Below are 25774 nucleotides of genomic sequence, written 5' to 3'. Positions count from 1 at the left end.
ACAGTCAATGCTTTGGAGCTCCACTGGGAGTGGACTGTGGCTTCTAGCATAATCATTTGCGAAGTGCAAAAACCTTCAGGATCCTGAGGACAATCTTTAAATCTCTTAGGACAGATAAATTAGGCACCTCTGTAACTCTAACCTTTCTACTTGGAAATGTGAAGTGAAAAACACCCCAGGGCGTGCAACACTGAGGCATAAACCATGCAGCAGAGATGGGAATACAGGAGGCTTTTAGGGTGCCCTACCTCCTTGTTCAAAAACCCATGAGAAGATCCCCAAGCATACTGCCAGAGCAGCCACTCTGGTGGTGACAGTGCCCCCAAGCTGAGCAAACCTGCAGGCATATGGCTATTTTCTGAAGAATAAGAGTAGCCATATAGGTACTCTATGTGTGGAGAATCAGAGGCCAGACGTTGAGGGACCTGGGCAAGCCACCTAGAAGTTTGGCTTGACACCTTCCACCTTTTAAGATGAACATCTCCATCCAGCAGCCCTTTGATGACAGAGCAGAGTGCAGGGGACCAAGAGATGGTCATATTCTCTGAGAGAAATGCTGATTCCCAAAAAGGTCCTGGGGAGGTAACATCCCAGAGGCTTATTTATGAGCAAAGGTAGATAAAAACTGCCAGACCATCGAACCATCTTATCAAGTTAGATATGTATTTAACAGGCCATAGCTTGGGGTGCCAGGTAAAACAGAGGGAACTCAGGGCATAATGAAAAGGAAGACTGAAAGATCAAGTGAATGGCATGCTGGGTGACAGAGAAGCAAAGGACATACGGAAAAGTTTGTAGGAGCGTGCTGAAACCTAGCTGAAGGGCAGGCAGCATGGCTATAGTCTACACCCAGGGAAAGCTTGCTTGGCTGGTTTTTGGCAAGAGTCCTTCCCTCCCTCCCTTCCTTTCTCAGACAGGATGGACATTCAACATTCAGCAGCATAACTGGGAGAGATGATATTTGTAAATGGGGAACAGGTGAATGGATACTGAAGAGAAATAGGCTGGGTGTGCCATTCTGTAATGTCCTGTTTATGCCAAAGGCAGGTTTGTGTTAACAGAGCACACGTGGGATTGTCCTGCAACAGCAGTGCTATCTTGGCAGAAAGGGGATGATAGGGTGGAGGTGGGGCTGGTAGATAGGAGGACTCTCAAGTTCTAGTTTTTAAATACTAGAGAGCAAGGAACAGTTTGGTCTCAGCTTTGTAGTCAAGAAATTGGATGCTGACTTTCTGTTCTATGCCCACTTTCTCCAAAACCCTAACAAATTTTGCAAAAGATATGGCACCATCCCCATCCTGATCAGCCTCCTGGATGGTCCTGTGATGCTGCTCAGTTGCTCATCTGGGATATTCACTCCATCCATCATGCATAGCACCTGGACAGCTCATTGTGGGAGATCCTATCATCTTTATCCAAATCATATAGCCAAAAAGCAAAATATAGTTCATTACTTCAGCTGTTGAGGGGTTCTGGTCCATTCTTATCTTCGCTCTTTGCACTATATTCAGTGGGTTGGAAATGAACCAAAGTTTTTATGAATCAATGGAAGTTTACCTGGTCTTCTTCCTCTGGGAAGAAGGCACTAATAAGCTGGCCCCCAGTGGGTTGATGACAAATTCTGGAATCAGCTGGAAATCTTCCCAGCTGAGGACCCCATTCTCGCCTTTGTCCAGGCTGGAGAACTGGCTATAGAGGTGGGTGATCTGACTGTGGGAAAAGCTGGTCTCCTTGATCTCTAGTTCTTCACCTTACAGTAATGATGGAGGCCCCATCCCCAAGTGGGAGCTCCTCTAGGAGCGGCCGCACCTGAAGCAACAGTGGAAAGCTAAAGACAAAAGGAACTGGGTACACAAATATTGTACTCTAGCTGGTAAATTTGTTCTTCACAGGAGAATGAACTAGAAATTCTGAAACTACTTTATGTGCATGATAGGATTGAGCAAATATGTTGTGGATAATGATAATGAGTTTGTCACTGCTAGAGAAAGGAGTTACAAATAAAGAAAGGGGAAAGTCTAGAATGAATCCTTTGGTGTTGGATTACATCTAAAATATCAGTATAAATTCATACATATATTCTCAAACACATAGAGAGATATATACATGTATATGCAGATGGATAGGCATAAAATAAATATGTGCATATGTGCATGTACAAGTATACAAACATATTTCTTAGCTCTGTCATCTGAGAGGGCCTTAGAAGCAATGATACTCTGGTAACATTGAGCACATCTACTGCCCACATCTCCTTTCTTTTTTTTTTTTTTTAAAGATTTTATGTATTTATTTGACAGAGAGAGAGCAAGAGAGCACAAGCAGGGGGAGTGGCAGGCAGAGAGAGAGGGACACTAAGGAGATTTGACAACAACTCCCTGCTTAGCAGGGAGCCTGATGAGGGGGTCAATCCCAGGACCCTGGGATCATGACCTGAGCTGAAGGCAGACACTTAACCGATTGAGCCACCCAGGCACCTCATTACATCTTCCTTCTAAATACCATTCTCTAAAAAGATAAACCAGGGATCCTTGGAGAAATTTATTCAAGGGCTGGGCCAGGGGAAATGTAAGATAAGCCTAGAATATCTTAAGATGCTGAAAAGCAAGAAAGTGCTCAAAAAATAATAGGAGGCATGTCAAAAGGGCACAGAAGCCAACTTGAAGGAGCTCCCAATAGCTAAATCTGGGACACTTTGAGCAACAAAATAATGATAGTAATGGATTATAACTCAGAATAAATATCCCTGAGTTTATACTGATATAAGCAAATTGGGATAAATAAATACATGCATGGGGGTGGGGTAGTTCTTCCTTACAGAAGAGTTCTAATTAATAAATGTAGAAGTATCGATATAAATTTTAAAAATCACCATTAGCCAAATATGACAGTAACAATTTTTATGGGCAATAATCATCGATGAATGCTAAAATTAGTTGGGTGAGATTATGTTGAGAAACAGGATGTGTGCATCATCTCAAAGTTTCTCCCCACAAGATACTTGTTGATTACAAACAGAAAATAGTAATTTTAGCTGCAGAAAGCTGACAGCCACCGTCTTAGCCAAGTGGTCAAAATTAACATCAGCAGCAACAGGGCACAGCTGTCTATGAACCTCCCGATATAATGCAATGAGATGACACTTCCGTGGGATTCTTGACAAAAATGTGTAACTTCAATCTAATCATAAGAAAATGTCAGACAACCCTAAATTAAGGAACATTCTAGAAAATAATTGGCCAGTACTCTCCAGAAGTGTCAAGGTCATTAAAGCAATGATTGAGGGATTACCACAAACTGAAGGACACTAAGGAGATTTGACAACTAAATGCAATGTGAGATCCTGGATTGGATCCTGGATCAGAAAAAGGACATTACTAGGGAAACTGGTAAAAGCCAAATAAGGTTAATAAATTGGTAAATAGTACTCATCAATGTTAATTTTCTGCTTTCAATAAATGTACTATGATTATGTAAGATGTTAACATTAGGAAAAGCTGGATAAAGAGTATATGGGAATCTTCTCTACTACTTTTGCAACTTCTGTGTATCAATTATTTCAAAATAGAAAGTTAAAACACACACACACACACACACACACACACACTTAGCCATAAATATTCCACAGTTCCTGGGTTGGGACTTGTACACCAGTGCCTATGATAGATATATGGCTTCTGGAGAAAGTAAGTTCAACCAGGACATGCTTAGTTTGTAATTTCTTTAAATAGCAAAATTCAGAAGACCACAGAGAATCTAATTTAAGATAATTAGAAGTTGCTATGGTACATGACACTTTGGCCCCTAGGGCACCCATAGATTCCCATTTCAGAGTGTGGAGACAATCTGTCATAGCAGCTCGCCCTCATCCTCTGCTGAATGGGATATCCAGCTCATCTGTTCTCATCAGTAAGGTCCCTTGGTCCAGGCCCAGATATGGGCCTCAAATACATGAGACATTTACCTGCTCTTCCCCCATGCAAGCCTAAGGCAGGCATTCCCAATAGATCGTGGCAATCTTTCCCACACAGTCCAGATAGCACTACTGATGAGAGTCAGCACTTGAGCTGAAACATCTCCTACTGCTGCATTCAGCTTGCAATCAGGTCTGTGGGGACCCTTGGAGTGTAAGTCCCTGCTTAGATTCTGAGGTCTAGACAGAAAAGCACAGAAATCATCCTTCCTGAAATGTGGTAATATGCTCCAGCAATTTCACCAAGCATCGCTCTCCAACCTTTATCAGTGATCCAGGGCTAGAATATCTAATGGTCTCTGTGGTAGCGGATGATGAAGCTTGACATGAGATGGAGCCCTATGGCAAAAGTTGATCAGGTTCCCGAGGAACACCGAGGCCTAAATCGTTATCATCAGGATTGACAGTTAACTCATTCCACCATATTGTGTTCAGTTACCCTCTTTGTCAGACTTCATAAAATTAGCCTGCGAAGAATATCAGGGATTCTTTGTCATTTCATAGCCTGATAGTAGTTTTCTAACTTATCATACTGTGCATCCAGGGATTTTAAAAGTCTTTTCTTAAAACCCTTTTCTTCTTACCAAGGAGGTGTATCTGAAGGACAGGGGACATTCCAACAGCCTTACTGGGAAGTAAATGAAGACAATCACTCAAACTAGGACCCAGACCCCCTTGGTCATAGTCCAGGGCTATAAACAATGACCATGTTCATTCTTCCATTTTCTATCAAGAAGAAGAAAATAGGTCTTATGAGAAAGCAGCTTCTGAGAAAAACTAAACTGGCTTACAGAAGAATGACAAGACTGGGAGTGGAGTTCTGAGCCAAGAGAGGGCTTAAAGACTAGAGCTGGCAGGGGGCGCATTTCAACAGTATTTGACCTGCCCTGAGATAAAGAGCTTCTCACTTCCTCACTCTCTCTCCCATCCCCAGCTCTGTCTCCTCTCATCCAGCCTGTCCCCTCCTTCTCTTTCCCCATGAGTCCTCACTAGAGATTTCTGATATTCTATTGGTTTACAAGACTGAGACTGAGAAATGCTGACCAAGCCTTTCCTTTGTTGTAAAAGAATTACACATACCACAATGTCCTAGACAGGTTGTGTTTTGCTTTTATAAAATATCTTCATAGTTTTGCAAGCTCTCTCAGAAATATTCTGTTGTTTTATGACCTGTCTCAAAATGGTTCTATCCATCCAAATTAAGTCTCTCTTGCTTCAGTCTAAATGTTTTCCTTTATCTCATCCAGTTTGCTCCTTTAAATCAATTAAGAAAAATTCTAACATTGGTATGAGAATCTCTGACATAAAAATTCTTCCCTAATCCTAAACCTTCAATTCCTTCATTCTGCCTAAAGAAGTAAGTTCAAATCCTTAGCCCAACTCTCCAGCCTCTGTACGATCCGGTCCTTAACTTACCTTTCCAGATGGATTTCCCACAAATCTTTGCACAGACCCTAGACCTCAGCCAAACCAAACTCCACGTGCTTCTTGAGAAAATATCCTGCATTCTCAAAACAGTATCTCCACTTGGAATGCCCTCTCTCCCACTGTGGCCTCTTATTTATTCCTTCATTTTGAAAAAAAAATTAACTGACACAAAAATGAGAGACATAATTTCTGCCATCCAGAGTACATGGGATACTAGAGAAAATCATATGTTATTCAGCATAAGGTATTAACACCTAACTGGTATGTGGTGTTAGAATGGGGTTGGATGTTAGGATTAAACTTCATGGTAAAGGGAGCATCTGAAAAGGCCTTGAAGGATGGGGTAGAATTTCAATATGTACACTGGGACGAAAAGGATTATAGGCTGAGGAAACCACGAGAGCAAGCTCACACAGGCAGGAGAAAATGAAGTGCGTATACATAAATTCAAATACTTTGGTTTGGCTGCAGTGCTTCAATACACCAGATCTTGAAGGACCTTGAATGTCAGACTAAAACGTATGAATCTATTCCACAGACATAGGAAATTATTGAAGAGTTTTGAGTACAGAAATAACATGATCAGAAAGAGCAGTGTTTTAGGAAGATACCAGGCCGTGTGTGTACAGGAATAACTTCTTCAATTTCTAGAGGTTTCTTCTTGGTATAGTAGGGAGAGAAGAGCCTGACATTAGTTTCAAATGTAAGACTGCAGGAGTGGTGATGCCTGTCACACGCTCCATTTAACTCAGCTGTCTGGTCTTGCAAAAGGTAGACAGATCTTGGAGACTGGCTATAAGTAACTTGTGACTTTACTCGTAGCTGCTGTTGTGATACGGTATTCTCCTCGGGGCAAGTCAGCACAGCACCTAGGACGTGGAACTATACAGCTACTGACCCCAGCAAATAACTTTTTCCCTCTATACCCATTTTTGAGAATCACCAGAAGCAGTTTGCTTTTGAGGCAACATCAGTTCTCCTGTCCTCTGCCATAAGGTGCAGAGATCATTATCATCTCGACACCCCGTGGAACATCACACTGGTTCCTGTTTTCCTCATGGGCTAAGGACCCAGTGGTAGCAAGTCCTTTAGGTGTCTTAGATACAAGCAAGCCAGGGGTAAAAGCCTGGTACCACGTACTTCACCAGTCAGGGTCCAGCCAGGAACACAGAATCCATACCAGTTATTTTAACAGAGAGAACTCAATATAGGGAAGGTACTGTAAAACTGACACAGCAAACGGGAAACGGAGGCGACACAGAGATAGTAACTGCCAAAAGGAGCTGACACGCCTAGGACAGAACCCAATAGGGAGCAGCTGGTGAGAAAGAAATGTTATTTTCAGAGTCCCGACAGAGCAGAGTGCGGGAGAATAGATGTGCAGCTGACAGACAACAGCTGAACAGGCAGCACAATAGCTAATGACAGCATTAGCCACCAAGTCCGGTTAGTATCAAATATTGTGAGAAATAAAGAAAATTCCTTATTGCAGATTTTAGTTTTGTAATTCTTTCTTTTTAAAACGTGAGCCTGGCTGTGGAGCAGCGAATAAAATTACTTCTTTGTACACATCGTTGCGGAATATGCTCAGATTCACGTTTCCTTGCACACCTGAGACATTTCACTGTTCTAAGTATAAGCAGACAATGGAATAGTACTCACAATAAAATGGAATGAATTACTGAGACACACAACTTGGATGGATCTCAAAGACATTATGCTGAGTGAAAGAAGCCAGTCTCAAAAGGTATGATTCCATTTATATGACACTTTCAAAAAAACAAAACCATATGATGGAGAACAGGTTCTTGGTTGCCAGGGGCTAAGAGTGGGGAGAGACTATGACTCTAAAAGGATAGCACAAGGGACCTTTTTGAGGTAATGGAAATGTTCTGAATCCTGATCGTGGGAGGGTTACATGAGTCTATGCATGTGATAACACTGCTAGAGCTATATTTAAAAAGTCAATTAAAAAGAGGGGGGAAGGTAAAACATAAAGGTGGAACATGCATGGCTTGTGCATGAGAAGGTTTTATCTTTTCTTATTTTTTTAAAAATTTGCTGTGGTAAGGTTAAGTATGACCCTGCTGAGCTCTTGCCACAGCTGGAGTGAGTTACAAGGGAAAAGTGTCACTTGGAGTGAGACCAAATCTACAACATCTCTTCAGTTACTGCACACCTTGGAGCTTCCAGCTGAGGGCAAGGCAGGAGGGCGAGGGAAGAATGCTGCCTGCTCCTGTGATTTGGGGAGGGTATTTGTGGCATCTGCAGCAGTTCGAAGCCTCCTTCTTCCCTCCACTTCAAAGCCTGGCCTGCCTTTTCCCCACTCATGTCTTTTATTTGGTGCTAGCAACCTTTGAGGACTGATACTGAATGGCCCTTGGCAGTGACCCCACTAATTGGCAAAGCTGGCCACAGGGGATGAATAAGACACTCACTGGCATCAACATCACACTGATCACGGTCCAGCGGGCCTTGTTTTATGTTCCCCTTGACAGTCCAGAGCAATTCCTGTGAATAAATGACGGAGCAGCAGCCGGAAGTGGTCTCCCTCCTGGCCCCCCTGGAGCCCTCTTTTCCATTCACGTGGGGACTACCTTCCACACATGCTTCAAAGTAGAATTTTGTTATGCTCAGCACATTTAAATCATTTCATTAGTAGAACACCATTAAACAAAGTGTTCCTGAACTTTAAAATACATAAAATCATTTTGCATTCCATCACCCAAAGAATCTTCCTTCAGTTCCAGCTGAGATCAAAAGGAGAGAGAGATTCTTGGCGGTGACATGCTGTCTTCCACAAAGCCTCGCTTGTGGTGGGAACTGTACCATTGCCACTGCATTCAAGTTCTGCTCACTAGGGGCCGATCTCATACCCAACACGTCTATCAGACTATCAGCAGGATGGGATTCAAAAGTGAATGAGCACATACTCTTTTGTGTTTGGCTTCTTTCACGCCACATGCTTTTTTGAGGTCAATGTTGCATGTATCAGTACCGTGTTCTTTTTTATTACTGGGCAGTACTTCCTTATATGAATATGGTAGTCCCCAATTTGTTTATCCATTCTGTTGTTGGTAGATTATTTGAGGTGTTTCTAGTTGTGAGGACTTTTGGGGGGGACTTTTACGAATAAAGTTGCTATACATATTTTTGTGCAAGGGTTTTTGTGGACATACCCATTCTTCTTACCTCCATATACCTAAGAGGGAATTACAGGGGAGACATATGTTTAGGTTTGTTAGATACTGCCAGTCTCTGAAGTGGCTATCCCATTTTACACTCACCCTATCAATTTATGAGTGTTCTAGTTGCTCTTCATCTTTGCCAACACTTGTTATTATTGATCTTTTTAATTTTAGCCCCTCTAGTATATAGCACTATGTGCCTGTGGTTTTCATTTTAATTTTCCTGATGAGAAATGATGTTGAGGGCCTATGCATATGCTTATCAGCCTTTTGTATATTTCCTTTTGCCAAGTGCTTCTCAGGAGAGTTGAGGAAGTGGTGGTGGCAATATCTGTCAGGGAAGAGAAATAAAGGTATAATTTGGAAAAGGAGACTTATCAATGATAAGGCCATTTTTCCTAGTCCTGATTTTTTATGCATTTTGGTGTTTTAAATAGATAGGAATGTATAAAGTGGTTAAAAGAAGAACTTAGTAGGCACTTGTTCCTAAATATCTCCCTCCTGGCCTATAACTGCTATCCACAATTCTGCCTCAGAGCTGTGTTCCTTTGGGCTTCTCACTAGGAGTTCTCAGCACATTAATGTGAATGCATCTGTGGGCTTCTGTCAAGCCTCACGGCTGGCTGGGAGTGCAGTGTGAAGGGTTTGGGCACTTGGGGGTGCTGCGTTCCAGCCCTCTGGGGAAGCATGAAGGCCCTGGCTGCCTGGGAGAGAGTGGGGAAAAAGGAAACACCAGGAAAGGGAAGAAAGGCTTAGGAAAGAAACACAGGCTGCCCCCTAAACTTTTACTTACTTCATTCTGTTTTCCCATGGTTATTCACTTTGGTAAATGTTGGAGTTGAGGAGAGAGGAAAGGGAGAAGTACAGTATGTGCCAGAAATGATGTTATTAAACATGTTTGGAAGAGCATAATGCCAGCCAATAGGAGACTCTGGGACAGTGTCATGGAATGAAAGTGCTATGTAATTGCAGCAGGAAGAGTGCTAAGTGAAGAAGGTATTGCCAGATTCCTTTAAGCCTTCCAGAAAGATCAAGGCACTTCATGTTTATGTGCAACACATTCACACACTCCAGTAAAGAAAAATCTGAGGCAGACAAGGTCCCCTCCATCTCACAGGCCATAACCTGTGCAGAAATGCAGGGACCTGGTCTAAGGACAAATAAGCCCCAGGGTAGAATGAAAATAAGGTCCTAGATCCTCTGACTAGGAACCCATGTGGCTTGCAATGGACATCTTCACTCTAAAGTTTTATTCCTATATTCAAGCATACCACAGCATCCATTCTCTAGTTAATATTTCTCATGTTTAAGACAGCATGATAGTAATGAATCAGCTCTGAAAGTCAGCTGCTATAAATGCCATGTGTTATCAGATCACACACTAAAGCCAAATTTTCAAAACATTTCCTACTGAAATACCCACAACATTTTAACAGATGTCTTTTGGAGAGTCTAGAAGCAAAATAAGCTCCCATCAGCATATAAAATAAAACCCAAAAGAAGTAAAATGTGGAGGGATTATATTTTTCTTTTGGCAATAAGAGAAAGGTTGGGAAAAATCTTGAGATGTTTGGAGAAATGCTTGTTCATAGCCACAAAAGTGAAGAAATTAATAATGTGTTATTTCTTGTTCTGAACACTGACTGTAAGCATGTAACTAACTTTCGTTGACGCAGTTTCATGGGCAGGTAGGGAAAGGATCTGAGAGTGTAAATTATGGGCCAGCAGGGACAGAAATGGGGTGAAAGCATCAAAGAAGCATCTTTTGTCAGGGACAGGATGGGCAAGACCAGTGGTGGATGATTCTAAAATGGTGCAGGCCTCTCAAAATCAGGGGTAGGAGGGTCAGAATGGGAGCCCGGAAAAAGAAAGAGAAATTTTTATGTGTGTGTTTTTCTCCAACATTATGAAAAAATCTGAAAGTACAGAAAAGCCAAAAGAACTGTACAGTGATGAGAGAGAGACAATTTTTCAGGTGACAATTTGTTTCCCCCGGGGGCTGATTTTGACCTTCAAAGAAATGTTCTTGAATGAATCAATGAGTGGTCTAAGAGGCTTCCCACACACTTCTTCCGGGGAAGCCAAGGCTGTTCACTGCTACTCCCGTATGCAGTGGTAATTCCAAAAGCAGGAACGTCCTACGAGTCCGCTTCTGTTTTACCTATTGTTTTGGATGCTCCTTGCTCATGCTGTCTCATCTCCTCCTTGCCTTGTTATCTTTGACTTTGTGCTGGATGTTGTACTGAAAAATTATCTGTGGAGATCATCTGATACTATTTCTTTTGAGAGGATTTTTGTTTGCTTATGCCAGGCACATGGGGGTGCTAGCTGCCAGGACAACAAATTTTATTTAAGCATTACCAAGGCAGTAGGAACACAGTTAGGAACAAGAAATGGTTTCTGCCCTTACAGGTCTTACTAAGAATAAGCAAAAGGATTCATTTAAATAGAGTCCTTAAAGGATAATTTAATTCATACAAGTCTGATCAGCATGCAGCTTTTCCTCACCTTATCCATGCACACTGGTTAAGGAGTGGCATGCTGGGCCATGCAGAGATGCCCTGAGGTAGAAGTTCTCTTTCAGTTTTATTTCTTAGGTAATTTTAGAAAAAAATTCTAGGAACTGATTATTGCATTCACCATATAGAAGTCTAATCAGAAATAATCAGAACTATTTTACTTCCTTTGACCAAACACCCAGGAAAGAGAATGCTTTAAAACACTACACTTAAGCAGTTACTAATTTCATGGCAGAAATAAAACTAAAGTCCATTTCAAGATTATAAGCTTAACTACTCTAAATCAACAGATCATTTAGAGAAGCTCGAGTGCTTCTGTCGTGGTGGTAGAACCAAAGAACAAAGTTCTTCCACACACAAGGTCCAGAGTACCTAGTTTCAGCCTTCACAAGCTGGAGGTTGGAGCTCCTATCAAAATAGTGGAGAGGTGGATTAGCTGAGAAGGAATCTTCAGTGGAGTGTAACCTACAGAGACCCTGACTTAACGATGGTTGACCAAAACAGAACAGTCTCTCTCTGGACTTGCCGTCCTTAGTCATTTCCAAAGGTTATCTCGTACTTATTTAATGGCATGGGGGCGGGGGTGGTTCTCAAACTGATGAAAACTACTCCCTGCTCCGCGGGGAGCCTGCTTCTCCCTCTCCCACTCCCCTGCTTGTGTTCCCTCTCTCCCTGTGTCTCTCTCTGTCAAATAAATAAATAAAATCTTAAAAAAAAAAAAAAAAAAGAGTCAAACTGATGAAAACTAAAAACCACTCCTCATCCCTCACTCCTGGAAAAAATACTCAATAGGAGAGCTGACTTAGAAGATTAAAGAAAAACTGGACAGCCACATGCAGAAGAATGAAACTGGACCATCTCCTTACACCACACACAAAAATAGACTCAAAATGGTTGAAAGACCTAAATGTGAGACAAAAGTCCATCAAAATCCTAAAGGAGAACACAGGCAGCAACCTCTTCGACCTCAGCCGCAGCAACTTCTTCCTAGAAACATCGCCAAAGGCAAGGGAAGCAAGGGCAAAAATGAACTATTGGGACTTCATCAAGATAAAAAGCTTTTGCACAGCAAAAGAAACAGTCAACAAAACCAAAAGACAACCAACAGAATGGGAGAAGATATTTGCAAATGACGTATCAGATAAAGGGCTAGTATCCAAAATCTATAAAGAACTTATCAAACTCAACACCCAAAGAGCAAATAATCCAATCAAGAAATGGGCAGAAGACATGAACAGACATTTTTCCAAAGAAGACATCCAAATGGCCAACAGACACATGAAAAAGTGTTCAACATCGCTCGGCATCAGGGAAATCCAAATCAAAACCTCAATGAGAAACCACCTCACACCAGTCAGAATGGCTAAAATTAACAAGTCAGGAAACGACAGATGTTGGCGGGGATGTAGAGAAAGGGGAATCCTCCTACATTGTTGGTGGGAATGCAAGCTGGTGCAGCCACTCTGGAAACAGTATGGAGGTTCCTCAAAAAGTTGAAAATAGAGCTACCCTACGACCCAGCAATTGCACTACTGGGTATTTACCCCAAAGATACAAATGTAGGGATCCCAAGGGGTACGTGCACCCTGATGTTTATAGCAGCAATGTCCACAATAGCCAAACTATGGAAAGAGCCAAGATGTCCATCGACAGATGAATGGATAAAGAAGATGTGGTATATATATGCAATGGAATATTATGTAGCCATCAAAAGGAATGAAATCTTGCCATTTGCAATGACGTGGATGGAACTGGAGGGTATTATGCTGAGCGAAATATGTCAATCAGAGAAAGACATGTATCCTATCATCTCATTGATATGAGGAATTCTTAATCTCAGGAAACAAACTGAGGGTTGCTGGAGTGGTGCGGGGTTGGGAGGGATGGGGTGGCTGGGTGATAGACATTGGGGAGGGTATGTGCTATGGTGAGTGCTGTGAATTGTGTAAGACTGTTGAATCACAGACCTGTACCTCTGAAACAAATAATACATTATATGTTTTAAAAAAAAAAAAAGATAACAGGAAGGGAAAAATGAAGGGGGGGAATCGAAGGGGGAGACGAACCATGAGAGACTATGGACTCTGAGAAACAAACTGAGGGTTCTAGAGGGGAGGGCGTGGGGGGATGGGTTAGCCTGGTGATGGGTATTAAAGAGGGCACGTGCTGAATGGAGCACTGGGTGTTATACGCAAACAATGAATCATGGAACACTACATCAAAAACTAATGATGTAATGTGTGGTGATTAACATAACATAATAAAAAAATCATAAAAAAAGATTAAAGACAAACTACCAAAATTAATATATTAATATTAATATCATTAATATGTTTTATGCCCTGCAGTTTTCTGCTGTGTAATTTTTTAAATCCTTTCATGAGACACCAGAGCCTTTGGTTTCTTGGAAACAGGTTCCTTTACCATACAGGCTTTGCTTTCAGGCTCCCTTTCTCCTGCTTCCATGAGTTTGCTCTCTACTTTGCATACCCCGGGGTCTTACTTGAGACCTACACATCACTATCTGTGACTGATTCTTATGAGAGAGCCAGGTTAATGTCTGAACTCAGGCCACATACAGCACATCTGTCAAAATGATCATTTTCAGTGAGGGAGCCACAGACCCTACAAAATCATTTGTCTTAAATAACATCTAGATCAAAGTCAACTGGGCCTGAGGAAATGGCATTTGCTATGCTTAAATATTAATGAGCAACCCTGTCACTTAAAATTTAGAAACTTAGAATAGAATTAGACCTTGAGTGTTCCACCTCCAAAACAAATGTCTGCCATAGGCTTAAGAATAATTAGAACTGGAATATATTAATACTGAGCCTCTGATGGAACCAAACATTGCTTGTGTTTTCCTCTATTTGTTTTCACCTACTTGCATTAAGATGGTCAGTACCCTTGGATTCTGTGGTGTCTGCTTCCTCCTGATATCTTGAGGACAAACCTTACTTTTTTGGGGTTTCCCATCACTGCTAAAACACACAGGGCTAATATCATTCCAGTGTACCAATAATTTGTTGAGCTCCTACAATGAGGAGGCATTTTGCTGGCATCATGGAAGACTGAAAAGAAAATCAAATATGGCTCCTGACCCCTAAGAACTCATAATCTAATAGAAGAAAAAAACACATCCAGGAAGAATTCAGGTTACGTTAAAGCGATGCTATATGGAAAGTGCTATAACAGAGGCCTAATTGAATCCAAAGCTGACATGGTTTAGAGTTTAAGACAGTTTCAATGTCCTTCTCAGTAGATCCTGACAAGGGGATTCTAGTTACCTGATTATTCTCCAAACAGGATGGGCTACATCATTTGTGGGGCTCAGTGCAAAATGAAGGCACAGGGCCCCTTACTCAAAAAAGCATGGTGTCCTTCTGAGTGCGGGGCCCTGTCACATGCTCTTGAATCCAGCCCTATCTTCAAATACGGTCTATGAATATGAGGAAGAGGCAAATTTTAAGCAGCCTGGATGAAAAAAGTGTACACAGGGAATTTTCCTCCAAGTAGTTCACAGGAAAATAAACTCACTCTAAGGAAAGAGAAGAATTCAGTCTTTCCAAATTAACAAATGGGACTGGGATCTAAAGGAAAGTTACCATTTGCAAAGTCAAGGTCACAGATATGGCACAGCTACAAGGTAAGGGTGATAATAATAGTAGCAGTAGCAGGGGTAGTAGCTGACAAATGTACAGAGCTTGTTGAGTGCCACCATTCTTCACAGTCTATTCTGTCGACTTACTCATTTAATCCTCAAAACAGCCCTGGAGGATGGACAGATGCTATTATTGCCCTAACTTACAGATGAGGAAACTGACCTTAGAAAGGCTGAGTAACTGTCCCTGGTCACAGAGCAAATAAATGGTAGAACCAGGATTTGAACTCAGACAGTCTAGCTCCAAAGTCCGTGCTCTTAGCCACTATTTATGCTATTTCTCATAAAATAAGGACAGATATGGAGGGAAGGAAGGGAGGGAGTCATCCCAGTATATTCATTCATTAATATTTTAGATTTGGCTTAACCAGGACGTACTGTGTGTTGTGTGCATGTTTTTAATTTTTCCTTTTTTTGCATTTCATGTTCATAGTTTAACAGCACCCGTTCGCCCTCCCCCACTGAGTGTTGCCACATGACCCCATGGAGTAGAAAGGTACTGGTTCTGAGAACATTCCATCACAGCCCTATCCCATTCTCTCCAGACACTTTCTTCTCTCTTTTAACTATGGCAAACTCTGTTGTTTCTAACTAACAGGTATTCTTTTAAATCTCCTTCAAGAGTGATATTTTCCTAACTTGAATTAAATAAAATATCATTTAGACAGCCATGTCATTGGCTTTCTTTCCCACTTACTTTTCCCCCCTAAATTGCAATTAAGGCTCTGTTCAAGATGGGCATCACCTAATGCCACTCCTGGACCTTATAGTTCAAAGGAAAGTGATTCCAACTTTGCCCTATATTTATCAGAACTGTAAATACAGGTTCGGCTTCTCAAATCAAAAAAGAGAATAGGACAAAAGGATTCTCTGGCAGCCAGTTGTCCCTGTCGCCATTAAATAAAACGTGCTTTTGGCTGCTGGTCAGAGCCTGTAGTCAGGTCACTATTCTTTCTTTGTTTCCCAGTCCATTGTTATTCAAGGAAGGAATCGCCTACAAAATGTGGCCTCTGGTGGTGGGGGTTTCTCTCCAGCTCCTGCTCTTTCTCTTTTCTGTCTCTCTTTTTGCATGCACCAAACTTTTTTTTTTTCTTTTTGGAAGTTACCTAGGAAACAAAGTCTTTTGTGCTCCAACTTTATTTGAGCTATTCGCTTCGCTGGGAATCTGCACAAAAGCTGGAGAGAGAAAGAAGGTTGCAATGTTTTACTAAAATGTTCATGGCGAACACATTTTTCTCAAGGGGGGGAATCATATCCTGTTGGGTGTGTTGGGGGGCTTTGCAGATACCTCTGACAAGGTAAGCAAAAGCTGGGGGGTTAACTTAAACAAGTGGCTCTGGAATCTTCTAAGAGGACCTGAGAACAGTTTGACAATATGTGAAATCCTGAGTCAGCAAGACATGATGCTTCCAAGTGTGAGGATGAGAAATTTTTTCACGATTTTAGGACTTTACTCCAGTTAAGTTAAAACTTAACTGGAGTAAGAGGGAAAAATATTTATTTTATACAAACACTCACCTTCCTCCAAATTATGGAAAGAAAGAAAACTAGGGTCAGTGGTGAAAACTGGGTCTTTTAATAATCTGGTTTAGAAGCCCAACCCTGAAATCATAATTGGAATGGAGCCTTTTTAATAATCTGGGTTAGGAGCCCAGCCCTGAAATAAAAGGTAGATAATATTAATATCTATCAAGGGCTTGGATGGAGAATTTTCAAATGTCATACAGAAGTCAAGGCCTCTAACTCCACAGCTAGAAGAAAAGCTTCCCACTGCAAAAGCTGAAAGAAATGAAGACCCTTTACTCTTCCGAATTTGAAAAAGAAACTCTCTTGAATCTTTCTCCCCATTAACTGCTTTTGTATTTTCCACTATAGTAAGTGGGGGAGGGGAGCTGCTTTTCCATGTGCACACAGTGTTGATGAAACTGCATTTTTGAAATGTTATTCACAAAAACCACAGTCCTGCAGTAAAATTAACTCCTTGTGATTTAAGCCAGCCTCTCAGATTAGATAGGCTTGTCCTTCTGGTGATGTGTTCTGGAATGTTTCCTGACTCCAGGTTTTCTGGCACGTTTTCTGAACCTTTCATAGGCATCTAAATCATCTTCTCCCTTTGATCCCAGTCATCTAGAGCTCTTGAGACTTTCATTAGCAATATACGGATATCCAGAATCTACCTGTCACTGGATTAGAGACTAAGATTTTTCTTCAGTTTTGAAGTTAGGGGTCTTATGGCTACCTTGTCTCTCCTCTTAATTCCATTTGACCTGAAAAGCATGTTTATTAAGTCCATTTTTTCTTTTGTGTTGCTTGACTATTGAAATTATAACTTTCAATTAGTGGTGCTTACTAACTATTTCTAGGAGTTCTTCCTTTGACCTAAAAGCTTATTTCTGACCTCACTGTTCTTAACTGTGAAATTCCTTAATATGTGTGCTCACATATAAACCATTCTGGCTAAGTCTGAATGTACTTCATTTGCAGTCCCATCCCCTGGAGGACGAAGATACAGATGTCATGTTAGGGCAGAGGCCGAAAAACCCAGTACACAATATCCCATCGACGCTGGACAAGCAGACCAACTGGAGCAAAGCACTGCCTCTCCCAACACCAGAGGAGAAGATGAAACAAGATGCCCAAGTGATTTCTTCCTGCATTATTCCCATCAATGTCACTGGTACCGTTCTGTTCTTTTCTTAGGGGCATGATATTCTGTGTTTTAAATGTGTTCAAAACCTGTGCTGCTGGGCGGACCAGTTAAGAATACCGCTTTGTAAACAAGCAATACCTTTTTCATCAGAATACAACCCAGAAGATGTTCAATATGCTTTTGTCAGGTTTTGAACATCCATTTGCATATGTTCTGCTGGGCCGCTTGTTATGTAAATGATGGACAGTTTCTTTTTGAAAAAAGTCACCAAATAGCTCTTTGGTCATAGCTGACTGAAATAATGGAGAAAGCGGCAGTGATTAGTCATATGATAATGATGCATGGCACAGCAAGAAAGAAAACAGCAAACCCCAGGTCTCTCAAACTGCAAGTAATGATCCTGTAGACCAACTATAAAATCTGTTTTCAGGCTTCTTTGGATGAAGGTAGGCTTGTTTAAAAAGATCGTTTAGATTTCTGCATCGATTATGGTGATTTCTGACCTAAAAATATGCGGATTCAAAGATGAAGGCTGAATTCTATTCTAATCCAGCCAGCCTGGCTTACATTCCTCTCTGCTTTCCTCTTCTTGTGTACTGAGAGTGTGAATATTAGTCCAGGTCGAACGCAAGCCTGTCCAGACTTTTCTTGAAAAGTTTCTCTGTAGAGACTGCAGATTCCACGATGGGACCTGGTCATCTTAGCTGTAAGTGAGATGATGTTATGAAATATTCTCACTTTCAAAGACAGACAGAAAACGATCTATCCATTGGGCTTTCTTTAAACATCTCTAATAGTTATATTTTAATTTATTTGTGTATTGAAAATTTCACAATGGCCACGTTACTACTTTTATCCTGGTACCATGTGACTAAAGGTTGCATGTCGCTCGAGATGCATTTTGGACATGGCTATTATTAATCCCACTCAGATTTCTCTCACATAAAGTGGAGAGCAAATGACCAGATATCCAGGACAGATATTATTTCCTTCCTGAAAAACAGGAATTCTGGTTGATCAGCTGGTTATGAGCTAGGAGTAATTTTCCTGCTGACCTATTCAACTTGCAGGATAAATTATTCTAAGGATGCATACTTTATCTGATCTCCATAATCTAAATGGGCTGGGTTAGGTAGATGTCAAAATGTATCATTTTGGCATCCTCTTAAACTAACTTTCCCTTCTGGGAACATTTGATGATTACAAGCAGCACCTGCTTTCTTCATAGCACTGTAAGTAGATCTTGTTTTCAAATTTAGTTCTTTGATTATGGGTCTTGTGATTCAGGAAAAGGGAAGATCTTTCCTTCTGCTTTATTTCAGGAACTCTCAGACTAAAGCCCAGATTATATGTTGATTTCAAGAGCTTTAATGAAAAAGCTGCTAATTATGTCCATATAACATAAAGTGTGTCTGTGTGCCATGTGTTCTGTAATTATTATGAGTAGAATGAAAGATCTTAATTTTTGGCTGGAGCTAAGGAAAATTCCATTAGTATGAATTCTCCAATAATATAATAATTAGTCATCATGTGACATCTCACAGATTTTTTTCAAAAGTGAGTTCTGGAAACTGTTGTCACTGTGATGCTAAGCAGAACTCAAATTGCTTCATTTTATAGCTGAGCTGAGGTTTAACACGCCATCCTGCTCTATGCGTAACAATCAGGATAAATGATGAGGCAACCAGATTCCAACGCACTTTTGGCATCCTGACTTTCTGAGGCAAAGCTCACTCTGAAAAATCCATGGCACATGCCTGTGCCAGACAGGAGTGTGAATTCCTCACCTCCTTCCTCACCATTCTAGTTTTGATAAGACTGCATGTAGTGTATCAATAATGTGATTATGGAGAGAGAAACAAACAAGCATCAAGGTTTGGCCCCTGTATTTATAAAAGCAAACAGACACTCATTGTAAAGACTGGGAATTCCAGCTTCATTTACAGCTGAAAGAGAACGTAGATCCACTTAAGTAGAGAACTGAGGACTGCCTTGTATTCTTATTTTATATTGATAAGACACTGGTGCCATACCAAAAAGTGTCCAACTGAGTCAGTAGAAGAAAATAGAGTTCAATGATGATTTAAAAACAAATCTCTAGGCTACTTTCTCCTCATAGAAGGAGTGTGTGTATGTGTTGTGTTGTGTGTAGGGTTGGGGTGCAGTGGGTAGAGAGAGGAAAAAAACCTCACAAAGATGCTTTTAATGAAGAAATGGGTCAGGATATGTTAGCTGAACTAATTCAGGTTAACATCTTGGCTCTGGATCTACTACTATGCAAAGACAGGTTCAGCGAGCCCAGAAATAGACCCGTAAATAGGAGTAACTAAAGGTTGTAAGTCCTTCAGGAGCTGTTTCTGTGTGAGAGTGATTCTTTGATGTTATTTTTCTCTCCTCTTTCTTTTGATTTTCCTTCTTTGCTTGTTACTCTTGGCAGTGCAAGCTGTTGTGCAGAGCTGCATTTAGAAGTAAAGCTTAATGTACTGCAGAGTAATTTAAATAAGAGCTGAATAAGGGCTCCCTTATATTTATTCACGGGCTTAATCCAAACTCTTCCTTTACTTCCAATCAATAAATATCACTGTGTTCCAAGCAAATGAAAATTTGTTTGCCGTTTCTAAAGGCTAATGAGACCTATTTGTGGGTTGCAGGAGTTGGTTTTGACAGAGAGGCTAGTATACGCTGCTCTCTTGTTCATTCACAATCCGTACTACAGCGGAGACGGAAACTGAGGAGGAGGAAAACCATCTCGGGTATCCCCAGAAGAGTCCAACAAGAAATAGGTGTAGTATAAAACTGTTAATGGTTAACATTCTGTTGGGTGTCAATTAGAAGGAGATGAAATGGAAGCCGGCCTTTTAATCAGCTTCCTTAAAAATCGTCAGTGTTGTAACTTGTAGAGGTTTTGAAATGGCGTGTACTTGTTCTGTGTTCAGCAAGCTGGGTGGTATTACTTTTTGAATCTCTGTTCTTGACTGTGAAGATTTAATCTTAGGAATTTAGGTATACATGTTCAAGTCTTATGGCTGAAATGTAGTATTTTGGTAATTTTTAAAGTTTTATTAAGATGGAAATGATAAGTAATTTTTTAAAGTTTTATTAAGATGGAATAAAAAGTAGCAAGATTCAATGAAAGATTATTTTGGGAAAATTATAGCTTTACTTGAAGAGAGATATACTTTTATGGCATTAATTAAGAAGGTAAAATTTAAGCATATTCAATTAAATTCTGACTATTGATAACATGTTACCCTTTATGACTTTTCTTCTATTTTTTTCTGTTCCACGTGTTTAGGAATCTCTTCCTATGTTTTATTATTATTATTATTATTATTATTACTATAGCATCTCTTTTATTACTTATAATGAATTTTAAGAGTTTTATTTTGCTGGGCATATATTACGAAATAAAAAAGAATAGCGGCCAAGAAGACAAAATGCACTTTAATTTAAAAAAAAATAGTAGTCACTTACTGGGGCAAAGTAATTTGATAGTGAAGAGAGAATTCACAAAAGATCTAAAAGCATTTTCTCTTAGTATACACACACACACACACACACACACACACACACACGTAGAGACAGAGACAGAGAGGCAAAGGACAGATTCCCCAAAGCATTTTAACTTTCTCCTAATTTTATATGCTGATTTTTTTTCCTCAAAGAGAAAGATCCAACATGCCACCACCCAGATTTGTGGACATCTCTCAGAATGTCTGTTAGTCTGCTGATGTATGAAATATCTCACTGTGCTTTCCGTGTGCCCTAGATTCTGATGAATCCCCTGTGGCCAGGGAAAGGAATGTGATTGTGCACACGAATCCAGACCCTTCCAACACTGTCAACAGGAGGTCTGGAACCAGGGATTCAGAGTGCCAAACTGAAGATATTCTGATTGCTGCTCCATCCAGAAGGAGAATCAGAGCTCAGAGGGGTCAAAGCATTGCAGCTTCCCTTTCTCACTCTGCTGGCAACATCTCTGCGTTGGCAGACAAAGGCGACAGCATGTTCACTACTGCAGTGAGCAGCCGGACAAGATCTCGGAGCCTCCCCCGGGAGGGCAATAGAGGTGGGGACGCTGAGCCCAAAGTTGGTGCTAAACCCTCAGCATATGAAGAGGGGGAGCCTTTCATGGGCGACCAAGAAAGAACCCCAAATGATTGCAGTGAGGCCCCCAGCAGCCCAAGTGCACAGGAACACCAGCCTGCTTTGGGCCTGGCTTGTTCTCAACGTCTTCACAGCCCTCAGCACAAGTTAAATGAGAGAGGGAGGTCACGTCTGTCCCGAATGGCTGCTGACTCTGGCAGCTGTGACATCTCCTCCAACTCAGACACCTTTGGGAGCCCCATCCACTGCATCTCCACGGCTGGCGTCCTCCTCAGCAGCCACATGGACCAAAAAGATGACCACCAGTCATCCAGTGGCAACTGGAGTGGGAGCAGCTCCACATGCCCCTCACAGACCTCAGAGACAATCCCTCCTGCAGCTTCTCCTCCCCTCACCGGCTCTTCACACTGTGACTCGGAGTTGTCACTCAACACAGCCCCTCATGCTAATGAGGATGCCAATGTCTTCGTGACAGAGCAGTACAATGACCACCTGGATAAAGTGAGAGGCCACCGGGCAAACTCCTTTACCTCCACTGTGGCAGATCTGCTGGATGACCCCAACAACAGCAACACCAGTGACAGTGAGTGGAATTACCTACACCACCATCACGATGCCTCCTGCCGCCAGGATTTTAGTCCTGAGCGCCCCAAGGCAGACAGCCTGGGCTGCCCGAGCTTCACAAGCATGGCCACTTATGACAGCTTTCTGGAAAAGTCTCCATCAGACAAAGCAGACACTAGCTCTCACTTTTCAGTGGACACAGAAGGATACTACACTTCCATGCACTTTGACTGTGGTCTCAAAGGCAGTAAGAATTATGTCTGTCACTATGCAGCCCTGGGCCCAGAGAATGGCCAGGGCATCGGGGTACCTCCTACTCTTCCGGACTGTGCCTGGCAGGACTACTTAGACCACAGGAGGCAGGGGAGACCTAGCATCTCTTTCAGGAAACCAAAGGCAAAGCCGACCCCACCTAAACGTAGTTCATCATTGAGGAAGTCCGATGGAAACGCAGACATTTCTGAGAAGAAAGAACCAAAGATAAGCAGTGGCCAGCTCCTGCCTCACAGTTCCAGGGAAATGAAGCTGCCTCTTGATTTCTCCAACACGCCTTCTCGAATGGAAACTGCCAACCTTCCCACCAAGCAAGAATCTGCTTGGATGAACCAGAGTGAACATGGTATTAAGGAACCTCAGTTAGACACTTCAGATACTCCACCATTCAAAGATGAAGGTGCTGAATCAACTCACTATGCAGATCTCTGGCTTCTCAATGACTTGAAAACAAACGATCCTTACAGATCTTTATCTAATTCAAGCACTGCTACGGGTACCACAGTTATCGAATGCATCAAATCCCCAGAGAGCTCTGAATCCCAAACGTCCCAGTCGGAATCAAGAGCCACCACCCCATCCCTTCCTTCTGTTGACAATGAGTTTAAACTGGCCTCACCAGAAAAGCTGGCCGGCTTGGCATCGCCATCAAGTGGCTACTCGAGCCAGTCTGAAACACCGACCTCCTCTTTCCCTACAGCTTTCTTTTCCGGTCCACTGTCTCCTGGAGGTAGCAAAAGAAAACCGAAAGTCCCAGAAAGGAAATCCTCACTACAGCAACCCTCTTTAAAAGATGGAGCTCTTTCACTGAGTAAAGACCTCGAACTTCCAATTATACCTCCTACCCATCTTGACCTAAGTGCTCTTCATAGTGTCTTGAATAAACCATTCCACCACCGTCACCCACTGCATGTTTTTACTCATAGTAAGCAGAACCCAGTAGGAGAAACACTGCGGTCGAATCCTCCACCGTCCCTTGCAATTACACCGACAGTCCTGAAATCTGTTAACCTTAGGTCCATCAGCAAGTCTGAAGAAGTGAAGCAAAAAGAGGGCAACAATACAGATCTCCCCTACTTAGAAGACAGCACTCTCACAATGGCTGCCCTGTCTCCAGGTAAGATTAAGCCGCATGTGGCTAAGAAATCAGTATCACGTCAGTACTCCACTGAAGACACCATACTGTCCTTTTTAGACTCCTCTGCAGTTGAGATGGGACCAGACAAACTCCAGTTAGAGAAAAAACATACTTTTGATGTAAAGAATCATTGTGACCCAGAAACAGCAACCTCAGCTGGTAACAATCTTCTAGATACAAGTGTCACAAAAGACCAAAAACATATGGAGAGCGAGCTTATTCCGGAAAACACACCAAGTAAAAATTGTGACTTTCCCACAGAAGGATTTCAGAGGGTCTCTGTCGCCCGCCCAAATGATTTGGATGGTAAAGTACTACAATATGGAGCTGGTCCAGATGGAGCCCTAGCACAGGTGCAGAAGCCATCCTCTGCAGATTGGGAGGAAGCTGCATACCCTGAGTCTGTGGATGCGCTCACAGCTCAGTCAAACTCACCGACCAGACCCACAGACATAAGCAGTCAACTTAAGCATCAGCTTGGGATGAGCCGCCACCATGACAAAGTGCCTGGGAATACCAGCTGTGAAGCAGAGCTATCAACTGCAAATTCATGCCCTGAAAAATGTTCTGAGCAGGAAAATAGTGCTTCAGGTATTTCAGCCAAAAGTGCCTCTGATAACAGCGGAGCAGAGGAGACCCAAGGAAGTGTGGATGAGGTTTCACTGAAAGGTCAGTTGTTGATGCCTTTGTCCCAGTGGAAAGGTCTCTCACGGCACTTCATTGCGTTTTTTTCTTTCTTATGTTCCCTGTAACACAGTACAGCCGTGGGTGTTGGTTTTCCTCCACCTTTTTTTCACTTCTTAAAACAATTGAGATAAAAGTTTTTGTTATTGAGGGACTGAGCTGCGACAGATAATCTCTCTTTTTAAAAATAGCCGTAAGGTATCTGTTGTTTGTTGATGCCACAAGCCAGTGAAACACAGCAGCATGCCTGGTAACTTCTTCTTAAAGATGCTTTTGTTCTTCATTTAAGAATCGTCACCGAGTGATGACTCTATGATTTCGCCACTTAGTGAAGACTCTCAGGCTGAAGCAGAAGGTGTGTTCGTGTCTCCAAACAAACCTCGTACAACTGAGGATTTGTTTGCAGTCATTCACAGGTGAGGCAATTAACACCAAAAGTTTTGCTTCTTTCAGTGCATCTCATCAAATGCAAATACAGGAAAGCCTTGTGTACTTATGATACATTCAGCAAAAAAGCAAAGAAAAATTAGTTTTCCAAATCGCACTGATAGACTTATATTTCTGTTGGGGAATGTGAGCCTTCATATATAGCTCAACCTCACTTGAGAGACTTCCATAAGAACTGCCGAAGGGAGAGGTGTTTTCCATAGGAAAGACATCTTGCGACAAGTTTTCATTTGAAAACAATTTGTGGCTAAGTAACAGCATGAAAGCTCACTCTGTTGTAATCTCTGACAAATAATTTCTTGAACCAAAAGAAAAAAAAAAAGCTCACAACTGTAATCCTACACTAGCAGAGATGCAAGCCGATTCACTGAACAGTCAGAGCCCAAGTTTGAGACAAGACAGTGTATAAACCTGCCCGTTTCATAGCTCAGAACTAATCACTGCTCCTTTTCTCCCCCTCTTCCTAAAACTTAAACTTCTTTAATAACATTGGTCCTCTCTAAAATTAATACCCCAAGTCCCACAAACAGAGGACGTCCTCTGGGCTGTTTTTCTAGGACACTATTGTGTCCAGGCTGCCCATTCACATTCTCTCACCTGCCCCCTGCCCCCTGCAATCAAGGACCATGTTTGCAAGAATATATGCTCCTTACAACTTGTGACTGACGAACAGAGCAGGAACTTGCACTCGGTAGCCGAACCCAGATTAGGACTGAGCTATCCAATCCTGCTGTTACCTGTTCCTTCCTTTCACAGCCACGACTACTTTCTTCCACTAGGCCTTGGAACTACATGGGACTCCCAAGGGACACAACTTGGAAACTGCCTTTTCTACCTTATGAAGTTACACTTTTTTAAAAAGATTTTATTTATTCATTTGCAAGAGAGAGAGAGAGAGCGTGCATATGAGCAGGGGCAAAGGGAGAGGGAGAAGCAGGCTCTCCACTGAGGAGGGAGCCCAACGTGGGGCTTGATCCCAGGACCCTGGGATCATGACCTGAGTTGAAGGCAGACGGTTAACCAACTGAGCCATCCAGGCACCCCTGAAGTTATACTTTTTGAAGCAAGTTTTTTTCAAGAAGCTTGCCATTTTTCCAGGAATTCTACTATTTTTTTTTAGATTTATTTATTTATCTATT

General features: G+C 41.8%; 1 protein-coding gene, 1 long non-coding RNA gene and 1 pseudogene across 3 annotated transcripts in view; 1 reads left to right on the top strand and 2 right to left on the bottom strand.

Moving 5' to 3' along the window:
* Nucleotides 1-25774, bottom strand: part of LOC118539088 (uncharacterized) — a 53522-nt gene that overhangs the window by 20415 nt on the left and 7333 nt on the right. The window lies entirely within an intron of this gene.
* Nucleotides 1-25774, top strand: part of NHS (NHS actin remodeling regulator) — a 348136-nt gene that overhangs the window by 316406 nt on the left and 5956 nt on the right. Inside the window, exons 4-8 of one of the 2 annotated variants that reach the window (XM_078064707.1) lie at nt 15206-15268; nt 17257-17449; nt 20074-20205; nt 21192-24173; nt 24478-24604. In XM_078064707.1, the coding sequence (XP_077920833.1) occupies nt 15206-15268; nt 17257-17449; nt 20074-20205; nt 21192-24173; nt 24478-24604 (3497 nt within the window). The remainder of the gene's footprint in view (nt 1-15205; nt 15269-17256; nt 17450-20073; nt 20206-21191; nt 24174-24477; nt 24605-25774) is intronic. The other variant, XM_078064708.1, reaches the window with a different exon arrangement.
* On the bottom strand, nt 1173-1775 carry LOC144380522 (calcineurin B homologous protein 1 pseudogene; annotated as a pseudogene).

Source organism: Halichoerus grypus, chromosome X (assembly GCF_964656455.1).
Source record: "Halichoerus grypus chromosome X, mHalGry1.hap1.1, whole genome shotgun sequence".
NCBI classification, from domain to species: Eukaryota; Metazoa; Chordata; class Mammalia; order Carnivora; family Phocidae; genus Halichoerus; species Halichoerus grypus.
This window is presented reverse-complemented; position numbering and strand designations above follow the sequence as displayed.